Source organism: Dasypus novemcinctus, chromosome 28 (assembly GCF_030445035.2).
Source record: "Dasypus novemcinctus isolate mDasNov1 chromosome 28, mDasNov1.1.hap2, whole genome shotgun sequence".
In the NCBI taxonomy this organism is placed as follows: domain Eukaryota; kingdom Metazoa; phylum Chordata; class Mammalia; order Cingulata; family Dasypodidae; genus Dasypus; species Dasypus novemcinctus.
Genome location: NC_080700.1, coordinates 33,421,012 through 33,442,594, shown reverse-complemented (window position 1 = coordinate 33,442,594; position 21,583 = coordinate 33,421,012). Strand labels below are relative to the sequence as shown.

The window sequence follows — 21,583 nt, the reverse complement described above, 5'->3', positions numbered from 1 at the left end:
TATCCTGGGGAAGCAAAGGTGGCTCAAGCCGTGGGGGCGCCCGCCCACCACGTGGGAGGTCCCAGGTTCGGTTCCCAATGCCTCCTAAAGAGAAGATGAGGCAACAGAGAGCAGACAACGGTGGGAGGGGGGGGATAAACAAGTCAATCTTGGGAAGCAGACTTGGCCCAATGGATAGGGCGTCCGTCTACCACATGGGAGGTCCACGGTTCAAACCCTGGGCCTCCTTGACCTGTGTGCAGCTGGCCCATGCGCAGTGCTGATGCACTCAAGGAGTGTCGTGCCCGCAGGGGTGTCCCTGCGTAGGGGAGCCCCACGCGTAAGGACTGCGCCTCGTAAGGAGAGCCGCCCAGTGCGAAAGACAGTGCAGCCTGCCCAGGAATGGCGCCGCACACATAGAGAGCTGACACAAGAAGATGGCACAACAGGGAAACGGACTTTGGCCCAGTGGTTAGGGCGTCCGTCTACAACATGGGAGGCCCGCGAGTCAAGCCCCAGGCCTCCTTGACCCGTGTGGAGCTGGCCCATGTGCAGTGCTGATGCGCGCAAGGAGTGCCCTGCCACGCAGGGGTGTCCCCCGCGTAGGGGAGCCCCATGCGCAAGGAGTGCACCCATAAGGAGAGCCGCCCAGCGCGAAGGAGGGAGCAGCCTGCCGAGGAATGGCGCCGCCCACACTTCCCGTGCCGCTGACGACAACAGAAGCGGACAAAGAAACAAGACGCAGCAAATAGACACAGAGAACAGACAACCCGGGGAGGGGGGGGGGGAATTAAATAAATAAAAATAAATCTTTTAAAAAAAAAAAAGAAGATGGCACAACAAAAAGAAACACAGGTTCCCAGTGCTGCTGCTAAGGATAGAAGCGGACACAGAAGAACACGCAGCAAATGGACACAGAGAGCAGACAACTGGGTGGGGTGGGGGCCGGAAGGGGAGAGAAATAAATAAAATAGAATCTTAAAAAAAAAAAAAAAGAGTCAATCTTAAGAAATCCTGTCATCTGCCAAAGCAAAAGCAAGACACCAACCACGCCAACTGGTTTTTACACGCCCGTGGCCTTTTTGAAATCATTTTCTCCATTTTCACCTCCTCTGCCAGCACGGCCTTAGCCTGACAGCTGCTTCTACAAGGTGAATCTGGAGCCCAAAGTTCAGGAGGAAGCAACGCCACCCCAAGCTACTGACACCCACCCCCCCACCTCGCGTCCTCTACCCAGGGCTCCCCCCCACGACCACAGGGACACCGGGACCGCCCCCCCGAGGGCTCACACAGGTCGCCGAGCTTCTCTGACAGTCGTCACTTTCCCTTTGCACCGTCCCCTCCCCCCCAGCACACCCACTCTGTGGTAAAAAAATAACTTCCCCTCCAGTGTGCCAATCTGCCCGCGATTTTACCTAGGCTGCTGGCACCCCGTCGGTGAAGGCTGGCACCGAAGCGGAATGAAAGCGCACGATGTCCCCACGGCTGTGCGACACAGCCCCGCTGCTTTCTCAGATTCCGGAGGGACACTCGCAGGCCAGACGCCCCGTCCCCAGCGCCCGCTCCTCCTGCCCCGGCTTCTCGCCAGCTCGACGGCGCCCCCGGATGGCGAGGCAGGCCGGGGTGCAGGCTCCGGCTGCCACCAGCCCGGTGGGGCACCAAGAACCCGGCGACACCGTCGTGTCTAGGACCCGCGGCCGGCAGGGCCTCTGCTGTGGCCACTCCAGCCCCTCTCCCGGCTACTAAGGGCAGCACCAGGGGCTGGGGGTGCAGGAAGGGGCAGCGCAGGCCTTCTCTGAAGAAGACAGTGTGGGCGGCGGTCACCTGAGAGCCTGCACAAAGAAGGCCCAGCCCAGAAACAAGCAGAAAGGCCCTCCCTTACGACGCCACAGTTAAGGGCCACAGAGAGGAGAGGGAGGCGATGCACCATTTCATCTTTTTTTTTTTTTTAAAGATTTACTTTTTATTTATTTCTCTCCCTCCCCCCCCGCCATTGTCTGCTCTCTGTGTCCATTCACTGTGTGTTCTTCTGTGTCCACTTGCATTCTTGTCAGCAGCACCGGGAATCTGTGTCTCTTTTTGTTGCGTCATCTTGTTGTGTCAGCTCTCCATGTGTGCGGCGCCACTCCTGGGCAGGCTGCACTTTCTTTCTCCTTACGGGGCGCACTCCTTGCACGTGGGGCTCCCCTACGCCAGGGGACACCCCTGCATGGCACGGCACTCCTGCAGGCATCAGCACTGCACATGGGCCAGCTCCACACAGGTCAAGGAGGCCCTGGGTTTGAACCCTAGACCTCCCATGTGATAGGCAGATGCTCTATCAGTTGAGCCAAATCCGCTTCTCCATCATTTTGTCTTTTCTAAACTTTCCCTCTTCCGTCAACTGCCTGTGCAGATTCTTTGTCTATTTAGCTCATGGTGGTTGTTTTTTTTTCTTATTGACTAATTGAATTTTTTTCTATCTGCATATGAATATCATCTCCTGAGGAATCACCTGTCCCTTTCCTGGGTTCTCTCGCTTTTTTGTTTGTTTGCTTTTTAATATATTTTTTATTTATTTTTAAAAGATACACAGATTGCATAAAATGTTACATTAAAAAACATGGAGTGCAGCAGTGCTCAGAGATGTGTTCACCAAATGCAGTGAATGTCTCATGATGATTGAGGAGGTTGTTGTTGTCGGGGGAGGAGTGGAGTGAGGGGGGTGAGGGGTGTGTGGGGACCTCACTATTTTAATGTAACATTGAAACAGTGAATAAAGACAAAAAAATAAAATAAAGGAGAATGAGTATGCAGCCTACTCTAAAATGTTAAGAAGATAGATGACAGATCAGATAGATATAGATAAATAAGTAATAGGTGATAGGTAGATATAATTAGATCAAATGGTATACCAAATGTAGCAAAATGATAATACTTGATAAATCTGGGAATCTGCATGGGGTGATCTGGAGTTCTATTCATTTTTTTCTGTAATATTTTTACAATTTTCCTGTAAGTTTGAAATTATTTCAAAATAAAAGTTAATAAAATGAAAAATATATATATATTGGAGGGGGGGAATCGGATGTAGCTCAAGCAATTGGGCTCCCTCTACTATACAGGAGGTCCAGGGTTTGATATCCAGGGCCTCCTGGGGAAGGAAAGGTGGCCCATGTGGCGAGCTGGCCCACGTGGAGTGCTGCCCCAATCAAGGAGCACTGCCCCGGGCAGGAGTGCTGGCCCACGTGGAGAGCTGGCACAGCAAGATGATGCAACAAAAAGAGAAACAGAGGAGAGACAATAAGAGACGCAACAAGACCAGGGAGCTGAGGTGGCGCAAGAGAATGATCGACTCTCTCCCACTCCAGAAGGCCCCAGGATCAGTTCCTGGAGCCACCTAATGAGAAGACAACAGACACAAAAGAACACAGAGCAAATGGACACAGAGAGCAGACAATGGGGGGAAGGGGGAGAAATAAAATAAATAAATCCTTAAAAATATATATATATATATATATATATATAGGGGATTCACATGTCCCACTCCCCACACCCCCCACTCCTCCCACATCAACAACTTCTTTCATTAGTGAGGGTCATTCATTGCAATTGATGAACACATTTTAGAGCACTGCCACACAGCATGGATTATATTTTACATTTTAGTTTACACTCTCCCAGTCCATTCAGTGGCACGGCACTACTTGCGCGCATCAGCACTGCGCATGGGCCAGCTGCACACGGGTCAAGGAGGCCCGGGGTTTGAACCGCGGACCTCTCATGTGGTAGACGAACGCCCTATCCATTGGGCCAAGTCCGCTTCCCCCCTATATTTTGATGCAACATTTAGGTAATTTTAAAGCTCCTTTAAAAATAAATGTTAAAATGCTAAAAAAACAAAAACAAAAACCATGAGCCAATACCTGCGGCGCAAACCAACCCATTGTGTGGTCTCTGTCGTAGAAGCCTGGCCAACTAAGACACCTTTGAAGCCCGATCCACTTCTTCTCTGTAACCCCAGGAGGAAGAACCAGCAGTAGGTGGAAACTACCAGAAAGCAGCTCGCCCCACTGTACAGGGCTCCGGCAGCCACAGAGCTGCCCATACAGGTCGGGGGGTGGAGGTGGGAGATCAGCAGCTGCATGGAGGCTAGGGGAGTGCCCCTGGAACAGCTCAGCTCTCCTACCCCTCCTGTCTGCCGCTTCTCTCTTCCTATTCCATAGGGAGGCTCCGCATTCTGTAAAGCCCTGCATTACTGGTGCAGAAAGAATTGGTTCACGATTTCTGGAGAGAAGTCTACCCTCTTACTGCCTTGGTAGGCTGGGGTGGAGAAGGAGCGCTGTCGATTTTAATGAGGACAGAAAGTAAGACCATGATGAAGATTTCGGGAGTGATGACATTTAAGGGGTGTCCTGTTTATTCTGTTTGCCTCTGTCACTTGACTCCTGCAATCTTTTAAGTATTTGACTCCAGAGGAAAAAACAGCCTTATATTTTTAGTTGCTCCAGTTACATGGCTTCTTATCTCTTTCAACCCATGGTTTTAAGAGTAGAGAGAATCTTAGAAATTATCTAACCCAGTGGTTTTCTAAAGAAAGGGGAAGCATTCATTCTTGGGCTGCATTTAAAAATCACCCAAGGGAAACGGACTTGGCCCAGTGGTTAGGGCATCCGTCTACCACATGGGAGGTCCGCGGTTCAAACCCCAGGCCTCCTTGACCCGTGTGGAGCTGGCCCATGCACAGTGCTGATGCGCGCAAGGAGTGCCCTGCCACGCAGGGGTGTCCCCCACGTTGGGAGTGCGCCCCATAAGGAGAGCCACCCAGCGCGAAAGTAAGTGCAGCGTGCCCAAGAATGGCACCGCCCACACTTCCAAAACAGTTTACAACAACAGAAGCGGACAAAGAAACAAGACGCAGCAAATAGACACAGAGAACAGACAACGGGGCGGGGGGGGGATTAAATAAATCTTAAAAAAAAAAAAAATCACCCAAGGAAGTGGATGTGGCTCGAGCAGTTGGGCACCTGCATGCCACACGGGAGGTCACAGGTTCGGCTCCCGGTGCCTCCTAAAGAAGACAAGCTCTCTTTTATTGAACCTAGTTGGCGCTGGGGTTGGTGGGTATATGTCCAAGAGACTTGAATCTCTGGCCTCTCCATGTGCCAGCTGGGCCCTGAGCCTCAGAGGAGTTGCAACACCTACTCTCCAGTTCCTTGGACTCACTCAGGACAACTAACAAGGAGGTGAGGATGGACCACCACACCAAAGAACAGAGAGAGGCTACAACTGCAAGCAAGAGAGTCCCACCCATCAGCCATGTGGGATCAAAGCCTGCTCTCAATTAGAAGTGGAGTGGGGCTCACCATCCCAGAATCCTCAGGGTTGGGGAATAAAGTACGGACTAGAATGGACCTACTGGTATTCTACTATAGGTTTATTGGATTCTAGCAATGAAAGAAATTATATCATTGATGTAGAGAGTGGGGCCACTAGAGGTGCCAAAGGCAGTGAGAGGGAAAAAGAGGTATAATATGGGGGCATTTTCGGGACTTGGAATTGTCCTGAATGACAATGCAAAGACAGATACAGGACATTATATATCCTGCATTAATCTACAAAACAGAATGGGAGAGAGTGTGAACTACAATGTAAACTACAATCCATGCTGTGTGGCAATGCTCCAAAATGTGTTCATCAATTGCAATGAATGTACCACACAAATGAAAGAAGTTGTTCATGTGGGAAAAGTGGGAAGTGTGGGAAGTGGGGCAGATGGGAATCCCCTTTATTTTTTTATGTAACATTTTATGCAATCTATGTATATTTTAAAAGTAAATTTAAAACATATTTTTAAAAAAAGAAAACAAGCAAGACAGCAAGCTGACGTGACAAGCTGGCAGAGGAAGCTGACGCAAAAAGATGATGCAATGAAGAGACACAATGAGAGACACAACAAGCAGGTCGTGGCGGTGCTCAAGCAACTGGGCGCCTCCCTCCCACATGGGTCCGGTGCCTGGTGCCTCCTAAAAGGAAGACAAGCACACAATTAACAGACACAGAGCGCAGACAGCAAGCACGAACAAGGGGTGGGGGGAAATAAATAAAATACATGTAAAAAACCATAATCCTGTAAAAAAAAAAAATCACCTAGAGGACTTTTGTCAAGAATGCAAAGTCACCCCTCCCTCTACTGACCACAGAAACATATTTCTAGACTGACCAGACCACGTGGAAACACTGTTCCTGGGGCGGAGGGAACCCACGGAAGAAAACAGCTGTGAATCATGGATTTAATCTACTCCTCCGTTTTAGAGATGAAGAAACTGAACCCCAGGAAGTCCACGTCACTTAGCAACGCTGACCGCCACACTCTGCGGGATCTTTGCACAGCAGGCAGCCAAAGCCTGCTCCCACGCCCTGCACCCACCCACGCTGCTTTGTGGCAGTTCTACTGATCCGCCGGGAAGGCGTCGGGTCACAGGGCCTCCCGTGTCCACGCAGGACGCGCACCGCGATTGTAAAGTCAGGGTTCTGAAGGTCCCTCTACGGACTTAACTGTCCCTTAAATAACGTGAAGGTGGCATCCGTTTCCAGCTTCTCAGGGTGACTGGACACAACAGCTGGCAACAGCCGAGCAGCTCCCACTTGCCGGGGAGGGCCCAGGCACCATGAAGAAGCAGTGATGGGAAAGGAAAGCAGGTGCCCCGGCCTCCTGGCCAAGGCACGACCCGCCGCTGTGGCCCTGTGCACTTGCTCTGACTCCAAATGTAAAGGAAAGTTGGAGCCAGAGAAGGGAATTGATGTGGCCGCTCCACCAGGAGCAGGGGGTTTGAAGGGCAGTCAGGGTGTGTGTCTGGTACCAGGATCACAGTTGAAGGGGCCCTTTGGCTTCTTGGAGCAGAAAAGTCACAATTTCTGAAGCACGTGTTGGCTCCCAGACCAGCAGCAGGCCCAGGGAGTAAGCGACAGCGTGAGCATATTTCATCTACATGACTCTTTTTATTTTGTGAGCACAGCTGGGGGTGGGGTGGGGGATGTGGATAAATTCAAAACAGAGGAAGGCAGAGAACGTGTTCTTGGCTGTGCAGAGAACGTGTTCTTGGGAGACACCAGGAGAAGGAGAGTAAAGAGAAGGGTAATGCACACCTCAACAGAGTCCCAGAAACAGATAAAGTAGATACAACCCCGGGTATTGGTTCTTCTGAGGGCTACAGAGACCCACACGTTCTATGGTCATGGCAGATGGAGTTCAGTGCCATGTCAGTTGGCCCTGCTTTGGAGTTTGTGTTCCTGAGTGTGATGGAGCTGGACTCAGATGTGATCTTTGTTCACAAGCCTCTCCTGTTACTTTTACTGGAACTGTAGTTGGTGCTGAGGTTTAATGTATACCCAGGGGACCTGAATCTCTGGGCTGACCATGTGATAGTCAGGCCCTGAGCCACAACAGACTTGCAACTCCTACACTCTGGTTTATTGGACTTACCCCACTCAGCTAATATGGAGGCGAAGAAGGTCAACCACCACACCAGGGAGCCAAGAGTACCTACAACTGAAAGCAGGAGAATTGCATCCAGCATCCATGTGGAATCTAAGCTCCCTCTTGATATAGATGTGGAGTGGACACAGCCATTCTAAGGTCCACAGGATGGAGGAATAGAGTATGGATGAGAGTGGACTTACTGATAGTCTATTCATGAACTTTGTGATTAGTAATTGAAGAAAATGTGGCATTGGTGTGGAGAAAGTGGCCATGGTGGTTGCTGGGGGTAGGGAGTGGGAGGAAGAGATGTGATGTGGGGGCATTTTTGGGGGTTGGAGTTGTCCTGGGTAGTGCTGCAGGGACAGTTACCAGACTTTGTATGTCCTCCCATGGCCCGCTGGGTGGACTGGGGGAGAGTATGGGCTATGGTGTGGACCATTGACCATGAGGTACAGCGGTGCTCAGAAATGTATTCACCAAATGCAATGAATGTCTCATGATGACGGAGATTGTTGTTATGGGGGGAGGAGTGGGGTGAGAGGGGTGGGGGGTATATGGGGACCTCATATTTTTTTAATGTAATATTAAAAAAATAAAGACAAAAAAATTTTTTTTAATTTTAAAAAAAGAAGCCCGTTGTGGTTTGAATCATGTCCTAACCCCCAATCCCATGAATGTGGGAGCATTTGTAAACAGTACCTCGAAGATGGTAGATGAGGCCAGCCCGAATCAGTTGGCCTTAATGCAGTATGCCTGGAGTCCTTACTGGAGGCGAGGAAATCTGGACAGTGACAGAGAGACAGATGGCCATGTGACGGAGGCAGAGCTTGAGTTACGGACTGCCCTCTAGCACCACCAGGACGCCACACACTTTGGAGAAAGCGTGATGCTGACAACACCTTGATTTTTGAATTCCACCCTCCAGAATTATGAGACCATAAGTCTGTGCGTTTTAAGCCAACCAGTCTGTTGTAATTCTCAAAGCAGCCCCGAAAGACTAAGGAAAGCCGGAAGGTTCCCGTGCACGTAATTAATAGGACAAATGGACGGAACCTGTCAGCCATTGAGGAGCCCTCACCCATCTGCAGGTGAGGGTGGCAAAAATAAGCCACCGAAAAAATTTCCCCTTTCTTGTTTGGATAGTGGTCAAATATACATAAAAATCATTTTAACCATTTTTAAGTGGACAGTTCTTTGACATTAAGTACATGGAAAGGGCTGTGTAACTTTCACAGCTATCTATTTTCAGACTATTTTCAGCATCCCAATCAAAACTCATGCTCATTAAGCAACACTTCCCCATTCCCACCTCCCCTGTTTACCAGCATTCGGCTTTCTGTCTCTATGAATTTTCTCATTCTAAGTACTTCGTAGAAGATAAACCATACAATATTTGTCCCTTTGTGTCTGGCTTATTTCACTCAACATGACGTCTTCAGAGTTCACCCATGTTGTACCATGTGCCAGCACTTCAATCTTTTTACAACTGAATAATATTCTGTCGTATGTATGGATATATCACATTTTGTTTATTCATTCTTTGGTTGATAAACAGTTGGGTTGCTTCCACATTTGGGCTATTATGAATAATGCCATGGTGAACACTGGTGTACAAGTATCTGAGTCCCTGTTTGCAGTTCTTTGGGATATATACCTAGGAATGGGATTGCCAGTGTGGCAGTTTAATATAATTTATGAATTTCAAAAAAAGATATTTTATTATGTTTGTAAACAAGTCTGTTCCTCTGGGCATGATAGCCCTTTAATTTATTAAATCAAGATGGGGACTTTGATTAGAACACGACGTTAAAGCATGCATGGTTGAGTCCCTAACCCTTGGGGGGCTGATAAAACTGACTCCTACACAAAGAAGATACACAGAGGATTCTTGTAGCCCCGGGGAGAGAGACGAGCCTGAGAGTTTACAGCTGACCTTGTGAAGAGACCAGAGCAGCTGAGCCCGGAAGGAAACGAGACCCAGGGAGAGAGATGAGCCTTATGCCAGCCCACAGCTGAGATTGGAAGAAGCTGGACCCAAGGAGCCTTAAGAGGAAAAGGAAGGCTGAACCGTCGCAGACACGATCCGCCATCTTGCTTCAACACGTGGCAACAGACTTTGGGTGAGGACATACCTCTTCCAATACCTTGAGTTGGCCTCTTTAGGGCCTTGTGACTGTAAGCTTCCCCAAATAAACACCCTTTATAAGAGCCAACAGATTTCTGGTACTTAGCATCAGCACCCCTTTGGCTGACTAATACAGCTGGGTTATATGGGAATTGTATGTTTAACTTTCTGAGAAACTCCAAACTATTTTCCTCAGTGGCTCCACCATTTTACATTCCCACCAACAGTAAATGAGCGTTCCTATGTCGTGGCTTCCTCCCAGCACTTGTTTTCAGTCTGTTGTTTTTTGTTTTATTTTTTTGTTTTCTAATAATAGCCATCCTACGGGGTGTGAAGTGGCATCTCATTGTGGTTTTTTGATTTGCATTTCTTCAATGGCTAATTGACGCTGAGCATCTTTTCAGTGCTTTTTGTCATTTGAATGTCTTCTTTGGAGAAATGTCTATTCAAATTCTTAGCCCATTTTTTAACTGGGTTCTTTGTCATTTTGTTGTTGAGTTATAGGAGTTCTTAATGTATTCTGGATATTAAACCCTTATCAGATATATGGTTTCCAAATATTTTCTCCCATTCTGCAGGTTACCTTTTTACTCTTGATAACATCTTTTGATGTCCAAAAGTTTTTAATTTTGATGAAGTCCATTATATCTGTTTTTTTCTTTTGTTGTTTGCACTTTTGGCATAAAATCTAAAAATCCATTGCAATTACTCCATTACTGCCTTTTTTAGAATTTAGTTGCTTTTTCTGCAGCGTACCATTTTGATTCCCTTCTTTCTTTTTCTCTGTATTTTGTAGTTATTTTCTTAGTAGCTACCTTTGTCATTATAATTAACATCTTAAAATAATAATAACAACCTAGTTCAACTAGTACCAAGCTAGTTTCCATAGTACACAAAATCTCTACTCCTATGTATATCCTTCCCTCCCCCATATTGTTTTCGTCTCAGATTATACCTTTATACATTGCCCATTAACATAGATTTAAGATGTTATTTTACATATTTGCCTGTTAAGACATATGGGGTGGGGGAAACAATCACAAACCCAAAGTACAATAATACAGGATTTTGAATTTACCCATGAAATTAACTTTACCAGTGTTATTTCCTCTTATGGCATTAGGATACAGCCTAGTGTCCTTTTATTTTACCCTGCAAGACTCCCTTTAGCATTTCTGGTAGGGCAGGTCTTCTGCAAAAGAACTTTTCAACTTTTGTTTATCTGGATCTTAATTTTGCCTTCTTTTTTTTTTTTTTTTTTAAGATTTATTTATTTATTTCTCTCTCCACACCACCTCCCCCGCCCCCCCCCCCCGTGTCTGCTCTCTGTGTCTATTTGCTGCGTATTCTTCTGTGACCGCTTCTATCTTTATCAGTGGCACCAGGAATCTGTGTTTCTTTATGTTGCATCAGCTCTCCATGTGTACAGCGCCATTCTTAGGCAGGCTGCACTTTCTTTCACGCTGGGTGACTCTCTTTACAGGGCGCACTCTTTGTGCGTGGGGCTCCCCTACGCAGGGGACACCCCTGTGTGGTACGGCACTCCTTGCATGCTTCAGCACTGCACATGGGCGAGCTCCACACAGGTCAAGGAGGCCCGGGGTTTGAACCGCAGACCTCCCATGTGGTAGGCGGATGCCCTATCCATTGGGCAAGTCCGCTTCCCCTCCTTCAGTTTTGAAAGACAGAATTCTTGGTTGATTTTTTTTTCTTTAATGATTTTAAATATGTAATCCTGCTGTCTTCTGGCCTCCATGGTTTCTGATGAGCGATCCATGTTAATTTCAATGGGGATCCCTTATATGTGACAAGTTGCTTCTCTCTTGCTGCTTTCAAAATCCTCTCTTTGTCTTTAAATTTTGACAATTCAGTTACAATGTGTCTTGTTTCAGACCTAGTAGAGTCTATCCTACTTGGATTTCATTGAGCTTCCTTGATGTATATATTCAAGTCTTCCATCAGATTTGAGAAACTTGGGGTCATTATTTCTTCAAAGATTTTTCTGCCCCTTTCTCTTTCACTCTTGTTCTTATGAGATTCCCATGATGCATGTGTTCGCAGACTTGATAATGTCCCACAGATCCCTCTCAACTTTGTTCATTTTTCTTCATTATTCTTTTCTTTATGCTCCTTCCTCCAGATAATTTCTACTGTCTTCTCTTCAAGTTTGCTGATCCTTTCTCTGTCTATTCAAATCTGCTGTTAAATCTGTCTAATAGGTTTTTTATTTCAATTACTATACTTTGCAGCTCTAAAATTCATTTTGTTCTTTTTTATAGTTTCTATCTCTTTATTTTGTTCAGACACCATTTTCCTTTCAGTTTTTCTTACATGGATTCCTATAGCTTATATTCCTTGAACATATTTAAAACAGATGATTTAAAGTCTTTGACTAATAGTTTCAATGCATGCGCTCCTTTGGGGATGGCTTCTGACAAAATACTTTTTTCCATATTTCCCTATTTCTTCATTTGTTTTGTAGTTTTGGGTTGATAACCAGACATTCTGAGTACTACATTGTTATAACTCTGGAGATCTAGTTCTCCTCCTCTGGGTTTGCTAGATTATTGTTGAGGGCTGGAGCTGTCAATTTGTAACTTTTACAAACAATTATTTCCAGATTGTTTTTGAAGCCAAGCCATCAGTTACTATGCACCCCAAGCATGTATTTGTGTGTCAGAGAAGGAGGCAAAGAACAAGGTCAGAAAATTAATGTTTGTTGAATTCCAATGCCAGGCCTTGGGTTAGATAACTACCCTATGAACCAGCAATTTTTAACCCCACGGTATAGCTCAAAACTCCTGAGGTTCAGAGAAGTTGAGAAAATTACTCAAGTTCTCTCAGCTAATAAGCAGCAGCACACTTATTCATACCCCACTCTTTGCTCCAAAACCTATCTTCATTCTATTTTCTGATGCTTCTGACCCACAGAAGGCCTTCAACACATATTTGCTGAATGACTGATAAAGAAGAAATTTATATGTTACAGAATATGTTCATTTTTCTTTTCATCAAGATTGCGAAAGATATACTGCACTGGAGGAAAAAAATCAATGGTGTTTCTAGAAATACAGTACAGTTAAATGAAGATGTTTTTTTAAATCATCTATCAATGGATAAAGTAAGAATTACTGAACAAAGCCACGACTGAACGTTTTTTTCAATATCTTTCATCAAACAAGGTTAAGTAGGATGGTCCATTGAGCCTTAATTTTATACTCTGTCATTTTGGGGTTCTAGGCTAAAATCTGTTCAGTCATTACTTCAAAAATCACATTGTCCCATGACATTATCTCCTAAACGACTTAAAGTCCTGCTTGAAATCTACTGGTTAATTTAATGCAAATTGCTACCTAAGGAAGACAGAGACCAAGACAGACAAATAAATTCCTATTCTGCAAGCCCCAAAACAACTGGTCTGAGACTGGGTAAAAATGACAAGAAACAAGAAATTGGCTTTCTAGTTGCTTGCAGCCAAATATCAAGACAGACCTCACATACTCTGAACCACAGAGAGTGCTCTAAAATGTAATTCCAGGGGAGCAGATGTAGCTCAGTGGTTGAGTGCCAGCTTCCCACATACCAGGTCCCAGGTGCAATCCCCACTCCTGGTACCTCAAAAAAAAAAAAATTTTTTTTTAATGTAATTCCAAATCCCCAAAGGTAAGAATAGGCAATTATCCTGATGCACAGAAGGAAAAGTTTACAGCACTATACATCATAAGTGGTTTCCATGTTGGCTTAGAACATCGAGGAAGATATGGGCTGCAGCCATCAACTGAGGTAGAGTCTTCCCCAGCATCTCCTCAAATTGTCTACTTAAAATAGAAACTAAACAAGGCAGGGCTGCAAACTCTAGTGAAGAAAAGTCCGCTTTACAAATACATTGAATCCATGGATACTTCTCCAAAGCTTAGTTTGTGCAATTCCCCAGGCTTGCCCACAATCATCACAGCACAAGGTAGAAAACTTCAGAAGAGATCATGAAATCACAACTACAGGAGCTCAGAAATCATAACAGGGGTTTCAGTTTCCTAAACCATCAGCACAGAGGTGATAGCAGCAAGACAAACTGGCAGCGAGATGAGATAAAGAAGCCGGTGGCTATCTTTGGGAAATTACAGGCAACTGATAATAAGCCTAAAACAGAACAAGAGGTGTATAGTGGCTTCTAAACAGCTTTCTGGCTCCTCGGTTATTTTGTATATGAGAGTATTAAAAATTATTCAAATTGAGGTTCTACCAGACAGCCTCTAATTGACTGTATATATTTTAACCCTTCTTATTTTGATGTTTTTAAAACCTAAAAAAAATTCTCATACTTTCAGAAAGACAAGATTTCTTCTTAAAATCATGTTATTTGACTAAAGAGAACCCCCCCACACAAGGTGAATGCAAAGTGAATTGCATATGAATTTGAATTTTATGAGAATGCTCAGGAAATCCTCGGCAATCTCTAGGTACATTGTATAAGGAATATAATCTACCCAAATGTTTTCTCCTGTGGCTCATCCACTGCATTCTAGTTAGTAAACCCAAAGACAAAATATTCAAACATCGATTGTACTATAATTCAAAACTGATTACTCTCATATTCCACACATAAGTCACAGTAATTTTTGTGACATCTATAAGCAGGTAAGTCCATGAATTATCACACACTAGAATTAAATTCAGACAACCAGAATGTTTAACACTCCAAGTCATCAATCAGTCTAAAACAAGACCAAGACTCTTTTGAAGAGATCCTTGTTTTCAAACAATTGCTAAGAATTCATTTGGAATTTCCCCTGCCCAGTGTAACAGAGTTAGACTCTTTTACAGTTTCCCTACACATGGCTCCTGTGCCCTTTTATTTGAACCTATAACTAGCACTATACTTATTACATGTATGTCCCAAAGACTTAACTCTTTGATCCATTCACATGCCAGTTGAGCCCTGAATCTCAGCAGAGTTGAAACACCTATGTAACATGGGGCATTTTGGTTACATCGGAATTGTCCTGCGTGACACTGCAGTGATGGATACAGGCCATTATACATTTTGTCAAAACCTATAAAATTGTGCAGGGCAGAGTGTAAACTATAATGTAAACTATAGTTCACAGTTAGTAGCAATGCTTTAATATGTGCTCATCAATTGTAAACAAATATACCACACTAATGAAGGATGTGAGAGGGTGGGAAGGGGAGGGGGTGAGGCATATGGAATCCCCTATATTTTTTATGCAACATTTATGTAATCTAAAGCTTCTTTAAAAATAAAAAGTATATTTTTAAAAAATAATTTATTTGGGGTTTCCCATGTGCCCAGACACTGTACTTAGCATTTTGTAAGAAACTAAAGTATAAAACTAACTTCTTGCCCCTGGAGAAGGTACACGCCTCTAATGCAGAAAGCAACACATACAGTGTTACATTTAATCCAGCACTAGTCTTTCCAAGCCTCAGAATTCACAGCACGTACTGAAATGGACTTCATTTGGAATTTTGTCTTGCCAACAAGCTGCTACACTCTTGACTTTTGCAAGCAAGAATTTTTGGTTTTATGTTTATCACTGTGTGTTTAAAGTTGAGTTTCTATAATAAATAATAAGATAAAATCTACTTATGGCCAAGTCTTACTTCCTACCAAAAAAAAAAAACAAGCAACAACTCCTAATAACTCTAGTGGCTATAATCCATCCTAAGACCTCCATTTGTCCGTCGGTACAGCTGCAGCACAAGCTACTGTTTCTGCTCCCACAGCTTCCCTCTGGGGAACCAAAAGATACTATTTCTTTGGGGACTCCAAAAGTTGGAACACTAACTTTCATTCTAGTTTCTAAAGAACAAAACCAAGTAGTGTTTTAAATCTGGATTGCTGACAGGAAATTTGAAGAAACCCCAGTATGCAGATAATACATATTTATCCGTATTTTTAAACCGTTCACACTGAGACTATTCTACATTAAAAATAGTTTACAAAGCAGAATGCTTTCACCATTCATGCTATGTGTTTCCTGAAGAGACAGTCATAGTCGTATCCCACTTTCTGTCATTCCTCGAGTACGGGGCTGCCTGTGTCCCCCAATCAACCCTAAGAGAGAAACCCAGAGCTAGGAGCAAGAATATCATTTTCTTCTTATGTCAACAATTTCTATTGATAACATTATATCTCAGGCACTCACTTTCCATATTACTGTTTGGGGCCTGGAGTGCTATATCTAAACCTTAATTGACATGAAGAAGAAAAATTAAATTTGGCTCTTGAGGTTTGGGGAAACTACTTTGTAACAGATCTAGAACTTTATTTTCACATTTTCCTTTCAATTTACTTAAATTTGGAGAATTTCAAATTTGAGAAAATTATCTTTCCCCTTTCACTTTTGATGCAAAATTGCCCCATTCGTATATGATATAAAGATTGGCAATTCTGAGAATTAAAATGTTATATCCCCATTTAGAATGGTATAAGTTAAAAATGGAAAGGAAAGTGTGTGATTACGCAGCCCATCAACTCAAAAGCAGCCCAACAAATTTAGTTCCCATCAAGGCTAAATCACATATTCAAGGCTTAGTGATAAATCATGAGAGCTTGTTGGCCTACAAGATGAAAAGTAAGCCCCCTGGCTTATCAAGTTTATATCAACATAACAAATCTTATTCTTGTAAGTATGAGGTTACCATTTTCTGAGGAAAATTCTTGTTTGTTTTCCATAGCAAGTCAAAGTTTGAATGTATTTCACAAAGGAAGGAAAAAGGGAGGGAGGGAAAAAAAGGAAAAGAAAAGAAAAGAAATTACATGGTATAGGGACGATTTGTGGTTTCCAAGTTTAAGTACAGCAATTTGCTCTATTCATCTATACTCCATTCCACGTTTGTATTCTCTTCCTTCCACCCATTTGCAGAGAATAAAATCAAGACAACAGTAATCCCTATATAATTTTCTTCCCCCACAACTTTCTTTCCTCTTTCACACTTGCTGCAGCACAGGGTTCTTTAAGAACATACTTTGCCCTTCCCCAAACAGACTAGAAAAAGGAACTGGCTGGGGCCAGCTGTTGTGGAGGAAGACAAAACGTCACCACTGCCTCTTTAGCCTCCCCACACCACTCTTTCTGGTTGGGACACTTCACCCCTTCTGTGCATCTCCTAACCCAGCAAAGACTAAAAAGCCAGCTGGGGCTGGAGCTGGCGGCTGGGGCTTCCCTTGAAACAAAGGGGCTGAAGCAGCAAAGCGGACACATGTTCAAATGCTGAAATTTAAAAAATACACCACCAGGCACATCACCTTTAAAATACTTGGCAAACACCTTCTCGCTCCTCCTCCTCCTTCTTTCTCTCAAATACCTAAGACAGCTCCTGCAAGCAACACTTCACTCTAGAGCAATGGGCCTCCAATCTGAACGTGCATCAGAACCGCCTGGAAGACTCGCTAAGCCTCACACCCAGACTTCTCATTCGGCAGATCTGGGATGAGACCAGAGAGTATGCGTTTGTCACCAGTTCCGGCTGACGCTGAGGCTGCACCTGGGATCCCGCACGGGGAACCACTGGCCTAGACAGGGAACAACGCTCAAGAAAGAAAGCAAAGTCAGGAGGCTGAGGATTCCAAAGACCACCACTTCCAGGAGTGTGGTCCAGGGCAAGGCTGGTTCCCTAGGAAACAGGAGGTAGTATCCTGGGAGTTAATACAAGAAGGTGGGGATCTGAGCAGACCACCTGCTTGCAATAGTTCCTCCTTTTCTGCTGGCCCCTCAAGAACTCAGAATAAAAGGGTCAAGAGAAGGAAATGAAATTATGGAAGTAAATATGAAAATGTTTAGCCAGTAAGCTCTAGACTCCCTCTTGGCTCTTTTCCCATCTCATCGCTGAAACTGCTGTGCAGAAGGGACTTGGGTTCAGCTCATCTTCAGCAAATGACTTGAGCTCTTTGCCCTCATTTCTCACATCTCTAAAATGGGAATAACATTAGCACCTATTTGCAGTGTTGCTGTCAGATTAAATTTCACTCTGCACTGTGCATGGACCTGGCGCAGCCACAATAAACGTTCCCTTGTATCACAAACGCCTAATCTCTTGGTTTTCCTTTGAGACTATTCAATATGTTAAATTATCCCTATTTGGTACAGTAGCATTATTCAGGTACTACTTCAGCAATATTTTTTGACTACCTACTATAGCCCAGACAAGTATATTAAAATAATGCCTTGAAAAGAGAAAGAATATATTCTTTTTAGTCAGAAAACTTAGACATTGTATGAGTTTAATGTGAGAAAAACACTTCCCTCCAAATTGGCTAACTAGGGAAATTGAGAGAATGTGTTTACTAACCACAAATTTGTTTCTGTAGAACAAAAAACACACAACCGACTCTAAAATAATAGACTGGAGGAAACAAGGAGAAAAAAAGTCTGCAAACACTTTGGCCTTATATTATTAAGGGTATATTTTAGACTCTTCGGAAGACCACAAGCCTACGCTTCCCAAAAATCATGATAGCTGTGTGACAAAACAACAGGGAATAAATTTAGCCAAGGCCTCCTGTTTATAGTTCACAATTATGTTGTTTTTCTAACTATCATGTCAGTCAGAAACTTAATGATGAGTTAGGATTCTGTCTTCCCAGGTCCCTGAGTAAACACTGTCAATTCACCCTTCTACCCACTTTTATCAGGCCACTCACATTTATCAGTCCTTCTTCTATTATTATTTGCCAATAAGAGACAGCATATTGAAATCACTTGAAGAAGTAATGTCAAATGATAGGGAATAATTCTTGGATTTTTTTTTTTTTTCACTTCTTGAATATAGCTCTTTTTTTCTTAAGATAGATTATTCACTTGTACCAATTCGTGGGGTAAATGGTTCTGGAGATGTCCCTCCTCAGTCACTGCAGGAAGCACTGCCTGGTCATTTGCAGAGCTGGACGCTGATGAGTGCTGCAAGCACCTCTGCAGGGAGCGACTGGGACGATGCCAGCCTTGGAGGGTCCCAGCTTCTGGAGGCAGCAGGAACGGAATGGGTAAGCATCATCCATCATTTCAAACTACACTAATAGTCCTAAAACTTTTAAGCTGGAAAAGACCTTAGAGAGGGTGCAAGCCAGTCTTTTCTCTTTTTGTTTTGTTTTGTTTTTTTATTTGAGAAGTTGTGTTTACAAAACAATCACGCATACCATCCAGGATTCCCATCCATCACCCCACCACCAGCCCCTTACATTGTTGTGTCATTTGTATAACTGTGACATACTATTACTGCTATCTACCGTCCATAGCTTATATTTGGTGTGTTTTTTCCATAAACTACCCTATAATTAAGACCATGAATTTGTATTATACATTTGTTAAAGCTCATGAGAGAACATGCTCATTCATATTTGTACTGTTAGCCACAGTCCATCACTCATCTTGGGGTTCACTGTGTTACACGATCCCCTGCCTTGTACACTCCATCCAAAGTGTACCCTCCGTGGCTCTCAGTTTCATCACAGATTTGTGCTGTCATCAGCTCAGTCCATTTCGGAACGTTTTCATTATTCCAAAAGGAAAAATCCCATTTCCCCTCACATTCCCCCATTGCTGACCCTTAGCATGGCTACAGCACCTTCTTTGCCACTACTATATATATATTACAATACTGCTAACTACAGTCTGGACATTACATTAGTTGTATTTTCCCATGCATCTCCATATTCTTAGTACCTTGTAATAGAGCCACATTCTTGTGTTTGTACTATTAACCACAATCATCATTCACCACCAAAAACACTGTTATATAGCCCCTAGATTAGCCTCTAACTTTCTTTCATTTGACATTCACCTCCCTAGACTCCCCCATTATACTATCATGTGTTACCATCCTAGAAGTATGGAACACTTCCCAAATTTGCACGGCATCCTTGCGCAGGGACCGTGCTAACCTTCTCTGGATCTTTCCAATTTTAGTTGATGAGCTGCCAAAGCGAGCACAGGCCCTTTTTTTTTTTTGGAAATATGCAGTAAAAGCACTAAATTATGGATGCAACATGTATCTGGCTCAGTTTTCGGACAGTTAACAGGATATGGACTGAAGTTTCCCTTTTTTATCCTCAGTAGTACCTTTGTCTGTCCCCCCCAGCCCTCGTAAGGAAGACAATGAGAGCCACAGACTTTGGGGAGCTGCATGGAACTTCCAGAGTCAACCTAGCCCAGCCCCCAATTCCACCGAGGAGGAAACTGAGGCCTGCGGCGTGCAAGGCCAGAGTCCAGCAGTGGGAAGGGCGGTGAGGAAATGTGCTTCCCCTACAACTGGCCTCCACAGTGTACTTAAAGCCAGCTTCTGCAATCAAAGTCCTAAAAGCCATGACCACACCTTAGAAGGGCCTCGAAGCTTGAACAAAACTCACCGCTGGATGCCAGGTTATGGTGGAGATTGCTGACAGCGAAAAGGAAGTTACCTTCGAAGCACCAGCAATTGTCTGCAAGCCTGCAGAGCTACTGGGAGACTCCAAAGTACGGAATTAGGGAAATGGGAGATTTGGCCCCAAACCCAATATAGAACCAAAGGCGAATGATACTTTGAAAACCTACTTGGGCAATATTTCCCTTTCATTTTCCCTCAAGCCACCTGCAAAACCACAAGTTCCCTCGGATACCCAGTTTTTTACTGAAATAAACATGAAACTTTCAACACTCTGCCCTTTCAAGGTAGAGTTTGTCTACCTTTACACCGCAACCTGTGAACCCATCTGTCACCCGCTCAGGAGCTGTTTGCCTTCCACGCAGCCTGTTGTCTGGCCTGTGCCAGGAAGGGCCATTTGGGGTGAGGGGACGGCCTCCGCGGTGGGGGCCCCGGCCCGCGCAGTGTGCGGCGCCTCGGTGGCCCCCCGCGCCGCGTCGTCGGGCAGCCCGCGGCGCACGCTGGCAAGGAGCGGCGGCTCTCGGCCTCTGCCCCCCGCACCCAGCACGGCCTGCTGGCCCCGCGCCCCGGGCCGGCCTCCCCCTGGGCCGCGCGCCCACGACAGGGCCGGGACCCGGCGGGCGCTCGGGGCGCTGGACGTGTGGCCGCGGGGCCGCCCCCGCGCGGAAGGGCCGCCTCCCTCTCCCGCGGCAGCCGGTGCCCCCCGGGCCCGACCCGCATCCCTAGGAGGCGGCGCGGCGGGCTGTCGGGAGAGCCGGCGGAGCCCCAGGCGGGCGCGGGAGGCCGGGGCTCCCCGCAGCACTCCCGCACGGCGAGCGCGGCCCGACGGGGGACGCGGCTCCCGCAGCGCCACGGAGCGCCCCGTCCCTTCCCTTCGCTTGTCCCGGGGCCCGACGAGGCGCACGCTCGGCCCCGCCCGCCCCGGGGACCTGCCTTGCCGCGGAGCCCGCGCCCCGCCCCGCACCCGATCGCGGGGCAGGCGCACGCCGCGGGGCGCCGGAGCGGGGCCGCCCCCCCACCCCACCCCGGGTGCCCCCCTGCTTACCCAGGTACTGGCGCAGGTCGAGCAGGAAGCGCGGGGGTCCCCCGCCGAGCTGGTAGCCGAGCGAGCCGAGGCAGAAGAGCAGCAGGGCGGCCAGGCAGAGGCCGTAGTCCCGCAGGGAGAAGCGCGGGCACGGCAGCGGGAAGGCCCCGCGCCGCCCGCCGCCGAGGCCCGGGCCCCCCGCAGGGGCCCCGCGGGGCCGGGCCCCCGCGCCGCCGAGCTGCTGCTGCCTCATCGGCGCGCCGGGGCAGGGCCACCATCCGCGCGCGGGGAGCGCGGCCGCCGACGTGGGGGCGCGGGCGGCCGGGGGCCCGCGCTGCGCCTCAAGGGACCCCGCTCGGCATGGCCCCGAGGGCCGCCCCGCCCCGGCCCGGGCCGCCGCCCGCCGCCGGCTCGCTGCCCGCGCCCGCGGGGACCCCCGACTCGGCGCCCGGGGCTCGCGGCGCGCCCGCTCGCGGCTCGCGCTCCTCCACCAGCCCCGGCGCGGCGCGGGAGGCGCCCGCGGCCTCGCCCCTCCTCCCGGCCGGGGCTCCCCCGCCTTCCCGGCCCCGCGGCCCGCGGCCCGCCCGCCTCCGGCCCTCGGCGGGTCCCC

The 21,583-nt window shown here is 46.6% G+C and overlaps 1 protein-coding gene and 1 non-coding gene across 2 annotated transcripts in view; both read right to left on the bottom strand.

Moving 5' to 3' along the window:
• The window catches only part of UST (uronyl 2-sulfotransferase), a 350,244-nt gene extending 328,948 nt beyond the window's left edge, over positions 1-21,296 (bottom strand). The window contains exon 1 of the mRNA XM_058289681.2: positions 20,995-21,296. Within this exon, the coding sequence (XP_058145664.1) occupies positions 20,995-21,226 (232 nt within the window). The 5' untranslated portion in view covers positions 21,227-21,296. The remainder of the gene's footprint in view (positions 1-20,994) is intronic.
• On the bottom strand, positions 19,413-19,519 carry LOC111758986 (U6 spliceosomal RNA). The gene has a single exon (XR_002793092.1). It is a non-coding gene; the product is annotated as a U6 spliceosomal RNA (small nuclear RNA).
• Positions 21,297-21,583: the final 287 nt, after the last annotated feature.